Raw genomic sequence first — 18,298 nt, forward strand, 5'->3', positions numbered from 1 at the left:
TGATATTAATTCATGGTGCTTGTACAGTCTCCTTTGGGGAAGGTTGGTGGAGCACTTTCATCTTGTTGATATTCATTGTAAGACCAAGGCTTTCATATGCTTCAATGAAGGCACCAAAGATGGATTGAAGATCTTCAGTATTGGCGAACACAGAACACAACATTGTCATCATCAGTGCACGTCTGCATTAAATTCACATCTGCTTCTGCTTGATTCAGTGCACATCTGCTTGATAACCGAGGTGGTTGAGATCTTACTTTTTTCCTTGTCTGCTTGGTCTAAAGAGCTTTCCATCTGTTCTGTAGATGATTTCAACGCCATGGGGTGGCTTGCCCTAGACGACATGGAGGATTGAAGAGATGAAGACCGAGAAGAGTGTTGGGGCGATAACTCATCCTTGTTTAACACCTGTTCTCCTGCTCAAGGGTTCGCTTTGAGATCTATTATATATTTGACAAGACAGTGGCTTGGCTACATGTATAATGCAAGACTAGTCTTTTTCATGAAGACGACTGACATTCTGCATTTGTAGAGATGGATGGAATCAACAGAATGTTTATGGAAGTATGCTAACCACCATAGGAAGCAAGAAGCTCACGTTTCAGGTTTTAACCCTTTGTCGGAGCAAAAGAGGGTGATGGTATACAGGTATAGGGGCGAAGATTGATATTGGGTGAGAGTGTGCTTGCACCAGAGCGAATTAGGGGTTAGGAAGCATGTGGGGTGGGAATCAATATTTTCTTACTTCAGAGAGAGTGTCAGTGTTCAGGTGTTAATAGTCAAGTGGACTTGGAGAAAAGGGGGAATTAAGGAGACACAAAGAAGAAGCAAAAGAGTGATGTTTTATGAATATACGAAAACAACTTCAAAAGGTAACAAGAGCGACGTCGATGACACACCATCACAAATCTTCATGCTTCCCACCTAAATCAAAGTTGAAAGATGGCAAAAAAGGTTCCACTAGGATTGACCCAATATCAAGTTTTTAGTTAATTTTTTTTTTCACCCGTTTTGATCCCTGCGACCCCAAGTCCCCCCTCCACTGGAGCCCTGGAGCATGAACTGTAGGTCAAATCCCCCAAAAATCGTTAACATTTTAATGTCTTCCAATGTTAATTGCATATACAAAGTTTCATTTTCAAATATGCCCTTAATTGCATTCTTCGGTATTAGACCTTTTGACCCTGACCCAGGGGGCAGGGCCAAAATTAAACTGTTCTTGCACCTCCATGCCATGTGATGATTATAACTACCAAGTTTGGTGAATTTCTGCCCAACCTTTCAGGAGAGATAGCGTGACGGACAGACAGACACACAGACAGCTGGAGCCGATTACAATATCCCCCACCCCCGTCAACCCCCGTTTTTTTCAAAAAGCATGGGGATAATAAAAATACAATACCGTATAGATACAAACAGTATATAAAATATAAAGGAGGGAGAATTATAAAAGGGGAAGAGGAGAGAGGAGGAAAAGGAGGGCATTTTAGAGAAAAGGAAAAGGAGAGGTAAAATAGATCAATTTAAATAAAATATATTTTCAGGGGAAAGAACAGAGAGAGTGGAAGGATTGAGAACTTGTAAGAGATGGGAGGTCTAAGTAAATGAAAAGCACTCACTTATCCTATGGTGGGGGGGGGGGGTTCAGTGTACGGATCGTGAAGATGAGGCTTTGCTCACCTCGGAACACAGGCCAATCAGAAGTTACTGCGTCAGCAAAGGGAAGTTGAATTTTGACAAAGAAAAATTGATACATACAGGTTAAAAGCCATAACGATTATGCTTTGAGCATGAGTTACCATATCCCTTTCTGAGTCCTTTCTGAGCAATCAAGATGCTGTCAATAGCAAATCAGGCACCAATACTTATTTTGACAAGAAAATCGTTTTTTTATGGGTTTGTAGCCATGCCAGTTTCAAAAGGCATCTCATCATTCCTTCTTCCAACTCTAGATCCTGCTGCTTGGGAGTCTTAATAGTTGTTCACAACTCGTTATCCCCATGCATTTTGAAAAAAACCGAGGGATATTGTAATCGGCTCTCTCTGTCCGTCACGCTTTCTCCTCCTAAACGGTTGTGCAGAAATTCACCAAACTTCGTAGGTATGATCACCACGTGGCAAGAAGGTGCAAGAGCAGTCTCATTGGTGGGATCAAAAGGTGAAATACCAAAAATGCAAATACAGTCACGTTTTAAAACTTTTTTTTCCATGAAACTGTGTATACCATCAACATTTGGGGATGCATTAAATATGTAACGATTTTTTTTTATTTAAGCTCCAGTTCATGCCTTGGGTGGGGGAGGACTTGGGGTCACAGGGGTCAAAACAGAAGATTAAAAAAAATTGATATTGAATCAATCCTGGTGGAACTTTTTGCCATCTTTCAACTTTGCTTGGGGTGGGAAGCGTGGTGATTTGTGATGACGTACCATCGACCGCCCTCGTTGAATTTCCTCTAAAATAACATGAAATTAATGGACTTGGGTTTTAACTGCTGTGTTATGCTATGCAGTAAAAGTGATTAGGTCCAATGAAAAACCAAAATAAAGAAATGTGCCTATTTGAATCGCCACCATTAGTGGTCAACACAGAACACCATTTGACGTATTGAATTCAAATTATCAAGAGTTCGCTGTATCCTTTGAATTGATGCATCAGGACTATGAAGTAGCTGCAAACCTCTGATGCTTTTCAGCGTTTGTCAAGTCATTGACTGAAGATGATGAATTGCAACAACAACAGTGTATTTCATCATGAGGCAACAAAATGTAGTCATTTTAACAACAGTTGGTTCTAAAAATCCAGAAGTGTGCTAGTTTAATAATGCACCAATTGCACCAATAGTTTAACAATGCACCAATGATGTACATTGAAGGTATTTCTATGGAAGGACTCATTTGTACACTGAACTTGTGAATTACATTTCAACATGTGAAGACCACAAGGGGAAAACCAGATATGTCACTTTTTATAAATTTCAGGGTTATTGCACCTGCCAATAGTTGGCAACATAAGGTTTCCTCTCACAATATTACTTTAACAAATAACCAGTGGTGTCACATAATTTATATGGTATAAAGTTTAGCCGTGCAATGAAAAAACAAGTGTTGTCAAAGCTGAACAAGTAGAAACCCAGAGTTGTCAGTACTTTACTCCTGGTTATCTCCCTTTCATTCATGTTAACTGTTCCACCATAATATTCAGAGTTGAGAAACTAAAAAATGAAAGGTTGTAAAACTTTCACAGCATAAACTCTGAGCACTACAATAGCCTATTTGGTTATATCATGGGCTCCGTAGTTGGTGCATATCGTGGTTCAAGCCTGGTCAAGCCTTTATTGTGACTTTTATGGGACCCACGCCATGGCTTAATGGTTAGCGCGTCTGAGTACCCATCCTCATTCGATGTACCCACCGCCCAATCAACCTGCTTAGGTATATGAGGGAGTCACATGAGGTGACTTCGGCTATCGCGGGGGTGGTTTATCCTTGGTTTCCTCCTGGTTTTCCATCATATTACGTAGTACGGAGTAAGAAATGGAGAATCCGTCATCATATAAGCGAAATACCCTTGAGTATGCCATTGCACACCAATCAAACAAAAAAACAATGACCGTTTAATGTTGAAAAAAATAATCTGTGATCACCAAAGTCATGTAATGTATGCTAATAACCAAGAAGCATGAATTTGCTACAAATCCTGGGTTAAAATTGCATGGCAATTATTAAACAAGGGAATAACCAGTGATGTCAGTTTGCAACATTTATTCGTTCTTTGCTCTTAAATTAAATAACACAGAAGCTTGGCAAATGCTACATGCTTAATTTGATCGGCCAATGATCACTCTTCCTTTGACTGGAAAAGAAATCTATATGACAGTTATTAAACAGTCCACCAGTCTTGAAACTTTGTTTTTCAGTTTCTTCAAAATTGACTTATCCTGACATCTCTGGTTTTCCCCTTGTGGTCTTCATGTGTATATTGCAAAATGTTTTGAGCAACATTTTCTTTATTTCTCTCTTGCAGCAAATCTTTTTGTTATTGTTTTCTCTTGCAGCATGTATGATTCTCACATATTAACACCCATATGATCTTCCGCACCCAGGCTTGCCACAAATTGGCATAAAGGTAACTCCTAAACGGCGCGGACGTCGTACTACCGTTTCGCAGACAGCACCAGCGCCCTCTGACAAACCACGGCGTCCACGTGGCCGACCCCCTCGACGCCGAGCTCCTGAAGTCCTTCCAGTGCCAGACAATACACCCTCACCAGTCAACCAGCCCACCATGACACCTGCATCACTTTGTGAAGCCCGAGTAAAAGCATGTCATGTCCGAGTAACTCCGAGCAATGGGGGGAAACTAAAGAACTGGGGTGGGTTTCGCATTCCTAAGAAGAGTGACTTGGTTCCAGGACCTCGCTCTCCAAATGGATGTGGTTCTTTTTTCTCGTCGAGTGTGAGTTTGTTTGTTTTATCCTCTGCACTCTTCACCACTATTTAACCAATTCCAACATTTTGATAAGTATAACAATGCAACATTAGAGTTTGTGCTGGTCACTGTGAACTTCCAGCGAAATGCACCTTTAATGATGCTCAATGATGATGTTGCATTCATTGCGAGGACCTGTGGTGTTTCTGAAGTGATGAGAATGTTGTGTAATTATTAATGTTTCCATTGCCCAGTAGTCAATATCACCATACCGAATGCATTAAAATTCAGATTTAATGATGGGATGCCTATTTTATGATATGAAAAAGCATCCTCATGATATCGCTTCCACAGATCGAAGATTGTGATGGAAGGCAAGGCGAGTTGGTCGAGGAGCCGTCTGAAAAGGTCCAGGATGAAATTGGCTCACTGGGTGGCCCACCGACTCCAGGAACACCTCCACAGTGTGGTACAGTCTCCTTTGCCGGCATGGGTCGGACATCACCAACCACAGGATGCTGGCCATATGTCCGACAGGCCACAGAAAAGTCAAGACAGCAGAAAACCATTGGCTGGTTCCTGAATTCCGCCGTTGGTTAAAGCGTTTGAAAATCCCCATTCTTGATTAATTATTAGCTCTGATGAGCATGTTAGGAATGTTGTTTTCTTATTTTCTCTTGTACTATTGTTTTGGTAGTTTATGATCATTCGTTGGTTTAGCCCTGATTACATAATATTTTGGTGGACTCCACAAGTCCAAAAGTCTGATATATTACCAGAGAGAACTTGCTTCTTTTTATTGTCCATACTAGCAGCAAAATGAAATCTCTCAAAGTATACAAACTTGATTGGTGTTACAAAAATAATATTTCAGACATTAGTTGGAAGTCAAAAGTTTGAAGGCATAGAAGTTTTTTTTTAATCTTATTGACATTGTTATTATTATTATTATTTGTAACAGTAAATGTGAAATATCCATGAAAGAGAGTTTGAATGTTTAACTTATCACACAAGGAGGTAAATACACAATTGGAAACATAGATTTAGCATCTTCTAAGACCCATAAGCACTGTGGTGCTTATGGGTGTTTATTCTTAACATTGAAGAAACATCGTGTGTGTTTAAACTTGAACTATGAACCACACATGTGAACCAAAATTGATTACACCTGTAAACACGCAGCATTCATAAATATGTTATCGGTGACATTGAATATTTGAAGGCATACAGTGAATGCCTTTAGACTAATGAGAGCACTTGATTTCATTAACGATTGGTTTTTTCTACAGACAGAAAATTGCTGGAGGAAAAATAAGCAGCGATGAATTGATTTCAAGTTGGGTTGGGCCCATAGCATTCCCATATGAGCATCTTGGCTCGAGATGCGAGGAACCCCGGTTAAAATACCTCCAACCATATGTTTGTTCATCGTTTACTATTGCCCTTGTAATTATTGTAGATGGTACTTGGATGTCTGTTCACGTCTTTATCCTGCATATGATTTGTGTACAAGCTCCTCTATTAGCCTTAGAGTGCAGCATGTTTAAGAAAAACAAAAACATATCCGGCTCTTTCCACTGTGGCGACCTGGGATCTGATCTTGTTATAGATATTGTGATTTGAAAACAGATGGCCTTTTCAAAGCTGATTACATGACTTTGCATTATTTTATTGCAATTGGTGCAGTGTTGCATTTTGGGTGTTTCTATATGTGCACATGTACGTGGTACTACATGGTGTGGGGTTACCCGCCAAGAGCGCGAAAGGAGATCTGTGCACCACTGTCGTTATTTGATGCATAACACAACCACATTGTTTAAATGCTCAAATACAATAGTTTCGTCATTTTTATGTCCAATATCTGCCAAATAGGAGTCCATGACTTTGTTTGATTCCACGTATAACTACCTACTGGGCCAACTCTCGATGTGACAAGACTGGTGAAAAAGAGTTGAACCACAAATTGGTGAGAATTGTTTTGTGAACAGCCAAAGCAGTAACTGCAATCACTGCTGGCTGTGATACTGCTCAACATTTTGAATGACTTTTCAGACTTGTCTTAAGAAAGGAAAACTACTTGTAAATACATTTTCTGCACTCAACTTTGTCTTAACATGTCCATGTGAGTTGCTCCTTGATGATACAGAAACTAAATATTGTAAAGCAGATATAAGTGGTTGTGGTTTAGAATGTCGTCGCTTCTCTGTATGGAATTGTTTTGTATTATTAAGCAGAGCCTGCAAACGGTTATACCTGTCGGTGTACACCCTCATGTGCAATTGCAGCAAAAATGTGACGCGTCACTGCCAACGTTGGATCTCCTATAATGTCTTGCAACTACTGCGGACCCTTTGTTTGGCAAGGCTGAAACGCAGCCAAATGTTCATTGTTGCTTTTTTGAGTTCTAGAGATTATTTGCAGCAGGAATCAAAAGTTGATCCTTGTGCTGCCTTGTTACTGGAGGGATGTAAATGCATTTCTATTGGGATTGAGTGTGGCGCTCTGTTTGATCTTTCGACATGGACCGCCTTACAGATGCTCTGTTGACTGAGCCAAGGCATCGTTCCTGGTTATGAATGTATGCTGGAAGTCGTGATGACTTGCTCTTATTCGTATCGAATACTTGGATCAGTGCTCTGCTTTTTTTTTTTTTTCTTGTCATCTCAGGGTGTGAGTTAACATACCCTGCAGATCTGTGCAATGTTCTGGCTTTCTTTTTATTTGTCTGCTAGCTTAGGCAGTTGAATTATTTTGAGTCTTCCTGATATTCCCAAGGTGATATGGTCGGAGTCGGGACAGCACGTGGATAGCATTTGTTATTCTGCCTGCAAGTCAGACTGGCTTGGTGTGTGCGTCCACATCTTGGAAATCTTACGTTTGGTTTCCAAATACTGCACATTACTCAGCATCCATCTTTACGTAACAGAGAAGTAGTGATTATTATCTGCTGTTTTCATTTAACCTGTTATAAAAATAAAAAAAATTGAATCTGCATCACATCATGGTACAAAATGACACACACACTCCGTTATGTGGAAATGATTAAGGTTGTAAAGACTTTGAAACTTACACGAGCATGCATTGTGCTCCATATCTGCTAAATGGCCATGAGAACAATTCTGAGGCTGGGTATCAAGACAGCACATGGGTTGTGGTTGCACGTTTTGGCTTTCTACTCATCTAGCTCCTCGTCCATCATAAGTGGTTCGGTTCTCCTGAATTTGCATTTTCAGACCTTTTTTTGTCATCCCACCTGCTATGCTTCCGGTCTGCCACATGGATTATCCAACTGGTCATTGCGTGGAGTTTGATATTGATTAGCTATGGCTCTGCCGCTATTTGCTTTCCTCATTGATTGCAATACAAAGGATTGCGTTATTATTCCTTGATGATTGATTGCAACTTTCTTATCCGTTATTTCTTTATGTTACTTGTATTCATTTATTTGATTTTAAAACTACAGCCACGATGATGCTGTCGAACCACTAACCCACAGTACATGGTCAGTCAAGGTTAAATAATATCATTCCTTATATGCTTTTCGTGCATTAAATTAGCATCGTGGCCAAACCAATAACATGCTTGGTTGTCGTGTGCTCGCTGTACTCTGTCGTGCCTAGGCATATCAGGAACGCTCTGCCCACGAATCTTGTCAGATACAAGGCATATCAGGAAATACCGCCCCCCTCCTTTTTATATAGATAATATTTGTGCTGATGTGGGAGACACTTAATTGTCACACTAATACCCCCATCCCCTTGAACTTTATTTCTCTTGTTATTTCTTTTTTTATTTTTAATTTGTTCCCTTGTCGATTTTCCTCCATCTTCACTTGTGCCTTGTTTGGCCTTATAAAGATAGCCACCCCTGCCTTTTTTTGCTTGTTCATTGCAACGCACTTGTACAGAGCAGATTCTAAACAAACGATGAAGAAAGTATGAAATAAAGATTAATATAACAAGATGTATTATTTCTGTCATCATTTTTTTCATCTCACGTTGCTTTGACTCCGACACATGCGTCCAACCTCACTGCTTTCATCTGTCATTCCAATTAAGTTGCTCCTTGTCTTTGCTGAGGCTTTGCTTCTTGGGATAAGCTGTCCGAGTTACTTATTACATGTTACTAGCATATACCCGTGCTCCGCACGGAGTTGAATGGGTGGCAAAAGGTGGATGAGGCATAATAGTTGATGTTATGGGAGGCTGGGGAGGGTGTCATTAGGGATGTGATGCACTATGGTTACCTGTCCTTAGTTTTCTAAAGGACCTCCCTGTAGATGACATTTTGGGTGAGTGTGTTGTTGCTGAATAGTCCTTGTGAGGAATTATTGTCCACTTTGCTAGATATATAGGAGTAACCTCTTGCACGTGAAAATGCAACATATAGTTGGCCATGGGAGAACACAGGGGCTGGGAGGTATATTCTGAGTTTGTCAAATGTTTGGCCCTGGGATTTGTTTATGGTCATCGAGTATGCGAGTCTGACTGGAAATTGCATCCTCTGCAGTGTGACTGGAAGGTTGGCGTCTGATGGGGCAAGTTTAACATGATATAGGCCTAGCCCTTGACTGAACAGACGCAGTAATGTAATATATAGATAAAAATAAATCTTTACTTTAAATACAATGTTTCTTGTTACATTTTTTTGTGTCAAATTCACCTTCTGAGGTAGTCAGCATGTGCAGAAGAGGGTTTTACATTGCAGACGCTGTTTTCGAGGAGTGGCATTACGCCTCTCGGCGGTGACGGTCTATCAACAGACGTAATGACGTCAGTGAATGACCGATGATGTCATGACGGAATTACGCCTCTCAGCGGTGACGTCACACGTCGCCATGCAAACGAATGTAAAAATTAGAAAATCGCCCAAAATTCCCAAACCTGTCTGTCTGGCACGATCTCACATAGCCCATGCTGTTCATTAGATCACAGAGCACCGGCATGCCGAAGGTGGCGACAATCCGTCTGGCAGTTTTGGAGGAGATATGTCAAATTACACGCACACGTTAACAGAAATTATATATGGATGTGTGTTAAAATGATGGAAATTGTGATACCTGACCAGTCCCCCCCCCACCCCACCACTTCCCCCTCAACTCCCACCCATTTTTGCCCACACACCCTCTCAAGTCTCTTTTCGTCGCAACGAAATTTCCCTCATTCTCCCTCAACTTCTAAATTGGGCTGGCAGTATGTCCTAGAGGTACGCACAGTATGGCCTAGAGTTACGCACACTCACCTATATGGTATAAGGCCTGGTTTTGAATCCCGACCCAGTTATATACTGTCATCCCGGTGTTTTATAGGCTTCAATGTGTGTGCCATCCCACGGATGGACGTTAAACTGGGCGTCCCATCTGTCGTCCACGTTGGTGGTCATTAAAGATCCCACGGTGTCTTTTGCAAAGAGTTTGGTGAGCTGTGGCCAGCACCCTGATCAAATGACAAAAACCTGCCTTAACCTACAGGGGGTGCTGCATCAGTGGCACAGCCACACCCTCAGCCAGTAGTGCTACCCCACAGCCTTGTGCTGCCGACAAAAGAACTTCTGAACTCGACTTTTTCTCCTGCTGTGTGCTTGAGATCAGCCAACAGGAGGATTTCTGCTCGTTTCATTTTTCCTAAAAACTCATCATTTGGGATGATGCAAGTCCAAATAAAGAGTTTTGTTGTGCTAGTTGGATTGATATTTTATTGACATCACACTTGCTTACTTACCTTTTTGTGGGGTGACGATCAAACTTTGCATCACAATGCCTTTTATGAATATCGATTGTGCACACGTTTGCAGGTGAAGTCACCTCTGGGGGACGTAGACATCATTTTGTCAATGCACACGTCACATAGTGCTATTATACTACGTGTTACATACAATGTTAAGGTTGTAATGACCATGTACCCCTTTTATAAAGCAGATTCTCAGCAATATTCACCATCTTATGGATAGTAAACCATGACTCGAATTAATTGTATTTAATCTGACAAATACATTCCATGCAAGTAATTTCAATGTTTCAGTATTGAGGTCCAGGCTCAGAAGAGATGAAAGACTTGGTGTGGAAGATTGGCGTGATTTCTGGAGTGGAAGGATACGGTCAGTAATTTTGGGCATGTCTTTATTCTCTCCACTTGGTCAAGTAGTGCATGCTTGGTCAGCGAGTGTGAAATGACAGAAAAATGCTTTAAAAGTGTGAATGCTTAAAAAATAACACACAACACGTCATCCTTCTGATTGTGTGTAATGTTCTATTGGCTCAATGCGGATAGGTGGAAAGGGATTTATAAATGGGAGGGAGCATCTACCCCACACTCCTTTTTCCACCAAATCCCCAAAAGTTTCCTTGTGTGAGAGTTGAGCAGCATCATGTTTGTATCATGCCTTTTATTTTATTTTTTTTATTTTTGGATACATTGTCGAGACTCGTATTAGAGCTAACGCACAACGCACAACAAGGGGGGCAGGAGACAAGAGGGGGGGAAAGAGAGAAGGACAAAACAGTGGGGAACTGAGACATGAGATCTGTGGAAGGGAGAGGGATAGGGCGGGGAACACGGGGTATACAAGATGGACACTACAGGGACTTTCAGGAAGGAAAACAGGGAATTTGAAGGAGGTGCATTTGTAATGGATTAACGGGGATAGAAAATATCATGGTATTGGATAGGGGAAGATAGGTGGTGGTGAACAGCTGTTTTGAAGGCCTGGAGGGAAGAATGGGATTGAAGAGCGTGTGGGAGTTTCTTCCAAATGTGGGAAAAAGAGGAATGAAAGAGTGAAGGTGAGCAGTGATTCGTGATTTTGGTAGTTTTACCAGAAGGGGGTAACTGGTGGACCTTGAGCGCCCTGTGGAAATATGGGGGGACATATTGCAGACAGAGCAGGGGTGTGAGACTGGAGTGGAGATGGTAAAAGACAGAAAGACCACCGACCTGCCTGCGGTGAGAGAGTGAGAGGCCCAAAGACTCAGCCTCATCGTGGGAGATCTAAATGAATTATTCAACAGAGTAGACAGTCATACAACCAGGGGCCATAGCCTGAGAGTAAAGAAGAGGAAAGTTAAGATGGTAGTAAGGCAGGGCACTTTCACTCAAAGAGTAGTTAATGCATGGAATGGTCTCCCTGGAAAGGTAGTGGCAGCAGAAAAAGTAGATAAGTTTAAATTAGAATTAGATAGGTACCTGGAAGTTATGAAGATAGAGGGGTATGGGGATGTTGATAAAACTTTTATGTAGTTTGAGTATTGATGGGTGATTGTGTATGGAGTGCTGTTGGTGGGGGTCTTCTTAAGGGGGGTTGTGTGGTTGATGTGTTTTTAACCAAGCCCATGCCCCCTCCCTGAGGGGAAGAAAAGCAAATATATATATATATATATATATATATATATATATATATATATATATATATATATATATATATCTTCTTCTTCTTCTTTCAGCTGCTCCCGTTAGGGGTCGCCACAGCGGATCATCCGTATGATCCGCATAGTGATTTGGCACATGTTTTATGCCGGATGCCCTTCCTGACGCAACCCTGGTCGCCTCTTACGACACAGGGATATGGTACACCTATTTTAACCGGGGTATACACTGGCCCAGTATACTGGTACTCATTTCGCCGACCTCGGAAGGATGACAGGTTGAGTCAACCCCCTGGTGTATTAATTCAGTGGCCCAACGGGGCTTGAACTCAGGACCTTTTGGATCCCAAGCCGCTGCCCTAACCACTGCACCAACACCAGGCTCATATATATATATATATATATATATATATATATATATATATATATATATATATATATATATATATATATATATATATATATATATATATATATATATATATATATATATATATATATATATATATATATATATATATATATATATATATATATATATATATATATATATATATATATATATATATATATATATATATATATATATATATATATATATACACATATATATATATACAAAGAAAAAAATATTTTTTTTTGAATTTTCTTCCTTGGATCTTGTGTAGATGGGTTAGTGTGGTGTTTGCGCAGGCATGATGGGCTGAATGGCCTCCACCTGTGTTGGATTTCCTTTTTCCTTGTTCCACAGAGGTCCTGACGTCCCTATTCCCCACTGTTTTGTGCTTCCCTCTCCCACCCCCTCTTGTCCTACTCCCTAGCCTAGGTTATATGTTCTGTGTTCGCTCTTATATGAGCCTTGACTTCGTCCAGCAAAAATAAAGTGACCTTCAGAATTTGGGTTTTTCCATCAGCTGAACATTTGCCTCCATCATCTCGACGATGTGAATCACTATTAACAAAGTTTCTTCTTCTCCAACACATTTGATACCCATTGTATACCCTGGAGAATTTCCCACGGTCAAAAAGCATGTTCTTGTCAGAGACCTTGTGTGTTCTTGAGTCTTGAAAACAGACTGAGTGTCGAATTCAAACAGAATGATTGGGTCTCTGGATTATCTGATACTTGGAATACCATAGCATTCCACTATTGGTTCATCAATGGTTGGGAGAGAAGAAGCATCTCCGATCACAAATGATTCCGGTAAATCGTCATCATCAACTTTAGTACTAGTCCGTCATGGCATTATGGACTTGTATGAACATCAACACTCAAGTATCCACCACTGGAACAAACTGAAGAAAACAAATCAGTTCCATGTTGAACACTGTGGTCAACATCAGCTGTGGTCTGAGGAATATCTGGTGATCCCACATTCTGACACCACATCTACGGTTACATACACTTTGATACAGATGAAACGAGAAGGGCACTCGGTCGAGCGCGTCCCTCTGCCACGTAATGCCTGATCCACGACAACATATCGGGCCCAATACATTTTTGAAATATCATGCTGTGCAGTTCTATATCGTTTTTGGCCCTATCTCTCAATGGTGAAAAATCACTTTTAAAATTATCAGATCCGGATCCGGATCTTCACTAAAATCTAATCAGTTCGTCCTTGTCACACAGCCAACCTGTCCACAAAATTTCATCCAGATCCGTCCACAACTTTTTGAGATATCCTACACACAGACAGACAGACAGAAAGGAAGGAAGGAAAACATCACCTCCTTCACCTTCGGTGGCAGGTTAAAAAAAAAAAAAACGATCACTTTTGATCAGGTGGGTTCAGGTGGGGGCGTACACTGGGGTCGCCCTCCCTGTCTCCATCCCCTGAACTAATGTATGATCTGCGACGTAACCATTTCCGGCATTGCGCGTGACGTCACACGTCCCATGATCCAGGTCTGGGATCGGCAGCAGTCGGTGTGCTCCATTACATGCTTCTCAGATTTGGCTCCGCGTGTTTGAATAAACTTGTACTGCTTGAATGTTTAAAGCTAATCGGACGAGCAGACGAAAAATAAATAAAATATCTCACTCGTGTGTGCGCATGCGCGGTTCCGACTAATTCGGAGGCGAAGTACCATGCATCGCTAAACGGCAGAGGTTTGTTTTCCGATCCGTGTTCGAAATGTTACATTCAGCTGAAGTGGAGTTATTCCTCGCTCATAAACTGACGTTTGTACATGGACAAGTCATGCACGGATAAGGATGTGTTCCATTAACGATCACTCGCAAACTGGCTTAAGCACTTCGATAAGGAACGACTGGCTTAGCAAGCGATAGGAAGCCGATAGGTCATGGGACACAACGCAGAATGAACCAATTGCTCAACCGCGCTTCACGTGCGCGAGGTATTAATTATTAACCATTATTATTATTACGAGTACGGCACCGTAGGGGCGGGCCAGTATGTGCAGCGCCAGTATGTGCAGCCCTCTCTCTCTCTCTCGCCCCTCTCTCTCTCTCGCCCCCTCTCTCTCTCTCGCCCCCTCTCTCTCTCTCGCCCCCTCTCTCTCTCTCGCCCCCTCTCTCTCTCTCGTCCCCTCTCTCTCTCTCGCCCCCTACTCTCATCCCCCCTCTCTCGCCCCCACTCTCATCCCCCTCTCTCACCCCCTCTCTTGCCCCCTCTCTCCCCCTCTATCCCCCTAGTCTCGCCCTTCTCCTCTCGCCCCCACTCTCATCCCCCCTCTCCCGTCCCCCACTCTCATCCCCCCCTCTCCCGTCCCCCTCTCTCGCAGATATTGGTCGACAGATAAATGGCCGTAACTTGGGAACTGCTTATCCGATTAATATCAAACCTCGAAAAGGCACATCCGCGGGTCCCCAGCAATATTCCTGGCAAGTTTCAATCAGATCGGACCGTCAATCGTGCAAAAAATAAATAAATAAATAAACATTAATTGTGACGTCATTCGTGATGTCATAGCACCGTGTCTTGTCATTGGTCGACAGATAAATGGCCGTACCTTGGGAACCGCTCGTCCGATCGACATCAAACCTCAAAAAGGCACATCCGCGGGTCACCGGAAATATTCCTGCCAAGTTTCAATCAGATCGGACCGGTGATCGTCGAGAAACGACAGTCGCAGACAAACAGACAGACACACACACACACAGAGATTGCTGGAATTATAGATAGATTATTAACCACTAGTACGTGGCCGTATGTGCAAAAAAAAAAAAAAAAACTTTGGACCTCTGTATCTCCTAAACCGCACCACGAGAAAAATTTTAATTTGGCATCTGGCGACTACTCTGCATTGTGAATAAGGGTGATATGACTATGATGTCATTGGTGAAGTGGTATCCCGGTCAAAATTCGACACGTAGAACGTCACATTCAATCGGTATGAAAATTTGACGTTCATCGAGAAATACATTGGTTGACAGAACAACATTTTATGATGTCATCGGTCATGTGCTTTTGCAAGCCTGGTGTTGGCTTAGCGGTTGGGGTGGTGGTTTGGGATCTTAGGGTCCTGAGTCCGAGCCCCGTCGGCCGCTGAATTAATACCAGGTGGGGTTGACTCAGCATGTCATCCTTCTGAGGCCGGCAAAATGAGCACCAGTGTACTGGTAATAAGGACACTGCATCAGCGGCATATCCGCGTCCCTAACCAATGATGTAACCAGCAGCCAGAAGGCTGCACTCGAAAGAAGGAAAATGTGGTTTGGCAGCCATATTGGTTTTTTTTTTGGTTTTTTTCACAGGAAAAAAAATCTTCTTCTCCTGAACCGCTTTAAAGATCAACATAAAACTGCACAAAAATGATCAAGCCAGGTTGAATAAACTTTATCAACTATGATGTCATAGGTCACATTGTCTTGCAGCCATCTTGGTATTCACCCTTAAACCTTCAAAAATCTCCATAACGACTGAACATATTGAGGCTAAACTTTACCGTAATAATCACCGATCCATGAAGAACAAAACGTTCTCCCACATATGACAAAACAGTTCACATGGTTTGGCAGATTTGATTTTTTTTGAAGAATAAACATTTTAAAATCTTCTTCTGCAGAACGGCTTGCCAGATCGAGGGGAAACTTCACTTACATGTTCCGCAAGCCTTGGGGATACCAGGGTGTTCACGAATAATTAATAGGTCACATGGTCTGGCAGCAAGCCTTGGGGATACCAGGGTGTTCACGAATAATTAATAGGTCACATGGTCTGGCAGCAATATTGGTTTGAATGAAATTCTTTAAAAAATATCTTTCTCTTGAACCGCCTCATCAATCGATGTGAAACGTCACAGTTATGGTCGAGTAGACATGTGGAATATATGTTTTAGATTTCAACCAGATCGGATGCATGGTCTGGCAGCCAGAATTATGTAATATTTTTAATCTGGGTTAAGGGATTTTAATCAAACTTGGTACATATGTGTATAATGATGTAATAATGTGGGTGGAGGCAGACTGGCAACATTGTGACGTCAAAGGTTGTCATTCTTGTTTTTATTATGAAATAGGCAAAGCCTCAAAACAAACGAAACATGCTGGGTTGGAGAGATTCTTCTTCTTCCTTTTGTTTCCAGTATTTGCTCGAGCATGCATTAAAGCAAACTAATTTTTTTAATCTCTGGTTTGTTATCCAAGTTATCAAAATTTTTTCGAGCCTACAAAAAATATCAGTGAATGAAAATTGCTCTTCCTTTTATTTTGCTGAATCAACCCAAACACGGTGGGCTGTAGGGTTTCTTCTTCTTTATTTTCAATCTTGTATGAGCTCGAGTGTGCGTTAAACGCAAACATATTTTTTATCTGCCGAACTTTCATTGAGACCAGTGGGGGACATGCATTGCAAAGCAAATCTCTTTCTTGCTCATTCTAATTCCTGCTTTTTCTTTTCTTTTGTCTGTTTTACTCGTTATTTCTCTTTCATTATCTATTTGTCGAGAAGTTAATCATTGCAGAAAATTCTCTCGAAGGCTCGCTTGGCTGCGCCTGGATGGATTTGAGGGTTGTGGAGTAGCAGCTGAAATCCGAATCCTATCCAGGTTCCTCCTCATGACTCCATCTTTGCTCTTTACTTCTTTGGGTTCCTTCTGATGACTCCAATGTAGTATTTGGTCTTCCATTTGATTGGTTAATTTTCTCACCACCTTGTTGGAAATTTTTTTGAAAGGGCTCCATTCATTTTTGTGCAACGACTTCAAGAATCCTCCTGTTGAGTTTCAAAACGATCCATCGAGCCACCTCGGAGTAGAAGGGAAAAAATAACAAAATGTTAATGGATTCATTGCTGGAAAGACTGACTGACTGAAGGACATCATGATGGCTTTAACATTGTTTTTGTCACAGACGAGCTGAAAACTACACGCACGCACGCACGCACGCACACACACACACACACACACACACACACACACACACACACACACACACACACACACACACACACACACACACACACATCTTTTCTTTCCTCTTCCCTTTCATTCTATTGACAAGCACTCGATTGCTCATTAAACTTGGTGATGCAAGCTACTTTTTCCCATGGAATGTTAGGCCATGGGTAACTTTAAAGTTGGACAATCAATTATTATTATAACCATTGGCTCGACACAGCCAGTTAATTATTTATTTCTTTGAGTAGTGATATGAGGAAAGGGAATTGGGTTTCAGTGGATAATTAACTCAGAAACCAAATATAACGATGCACATGGGAGCACAGATGTGGATGAGCCATCCCACTGCACAGATCCAAAGCTGTGCACCAGCAAGTACATCGCACAAACACGGTGCATGCACAGTTGTCGGGTCTTCAGGTATGTGGAAACATCTGATGATTACTATTTATAGTTTTTATTTTGTGCATTTTTTGATTACATGAGATGTCGTCTAAAATATGATGGTTTACGTGGATGTCATTACATCTGGGAATGCTAATGAAAACCGTTCAGAATATGCTGTCATTTTGTCATGTGTTGCCATATATTTTATATATATATACAATGGTAATCAGTAAGCAAAGCTCCTCTTTTTCACCTCATCTTCTCTTCCCCACTCCCCTATCCTCCTTCCCCAACCCCTCATATCTGCGACCATTGCCCACCCTTTCCTACCACGTCCTTGTCCCAGGTTCTTGCAGAATTCCGTCGTGCCCCGGTGTGCACTTTTGCCCTAATGGTGAAAGTTGAGTGCGTTGCCGAGCTTGGCTGTCGAGTGGGCGAGGCACCATTATGGGAGGCGCGCACGAGTACGCTGCTGTATGTGGACGTGCTGGCGGGGACTGTTGGTCGATGGGATCCAAGTACCAAGCAGTCAGAGACCTGCTCGTTTGGTAGGAACCCACAAAACAATTTTTTGTTCTCCAGTATAAACTATTTCTTCCTTCTATTGAAGAGGTTAAACTGGAAATATGAACCTCGTAAAACTGCCACAGGTAAAACCTTTTTCCAGTCACTACCCGTATCTTTTTTTTCCTTGTCTTACAAAGTGAGGAGAAAATTTATCTACCTCATCACCAGTCCATCATTTCATGCCTCCAA

At 41.7% G+C, this 18,298-nt stretch overlaps 2 protein-coding genes and 1 long non-coding RNA gene across 11 annotated transcripts in view; 2 read left to right on the forward strand and 1 right to left on the reverse strand.

The window, feature by feature from the left end:
* LOC147010975 (protein Jade-1-like) overlaps window positions 1-8,392 on the forward strand; it is a 56,980-nt gene extending 48,588 nt beyond the window's left edge. For all 8 annotated transcript variants that reach the window (XM_085859658.1, XM_085859657.1, XM_085859659.1 and 5 more), the window contains 2 exons: window positions 4,106-4,458; window positions 4,786-8,392. In XM_085859658.1, the coding sequence (XP_085715784.1) occupies window positions 4,106-4,458; window positions 4,786-5,031 (599 nt within the window). In that variant the 3' untranslated portion in view covers window positions 5,032-8,392. The remainder of the gene's footprint in view (window positions 1-4,105; window positions 4,459-4,785) is intronic.
* LOC147010976 (uncharacterized) overlaps window positions 1-18,298 on the reverse strand; it is a 94,568-nt gene that overhangs the window by 28,469 nt on the left and 47,801 nt on the right. Inside the window, exon 2 of one of the 2 annotated variants that reach the window (XR_015052415.1) lies at window positions 16,248-17,003. The exons of the other annotated variant lie outside the window; for it this stretch is intronic. This is a non-coding gene — a long non-coding RNA (uncharacterized LOC147010976). Of the gene's footprint in view, window positions 1-16,247; window positions 17,004-18,298 lie in introns of those variants that run through there. 2 annotated transcript variants of the gene reach the window in all.
* RGN (regucalcin) overlaps window positions 17,421-18,298 on the forward strand; it is a 30,409-nt gene continuing 29,531 nt past the window's right edge. Inside the window, exons 1-2 of the mRNA XM_085859668.1 lie at window positions 17,421-17,575; window positions 17,889-18,090. Of these exons, the coding sequence (XP_085715794.1) occupies window positions 17,934-18,090 (157 nt within the window). The 5' untranslated portion in view covers window positions 17,421-17,575; window positions 17,889-17,933. The remainder of the gene's footprint in view (window positions 17,576-17,888; window positions 18,091-18,298) is intronic.

This window comes from Eptatretus burgeri, chromosome 16 (genome assembly GCF_056783735.1).
Source record: "Eptatretus burgeri isolate ZD-2024b chromosome 16, Ebu_testis_v1, whole genome shotgun sequence".
Classification (NCBI taxonomy): Eukaryota; Metazoa; Chordata; class Myxini; order Myxiniformes; family Myxinidae; genus Eptatretus; species Eptatretus burgeri.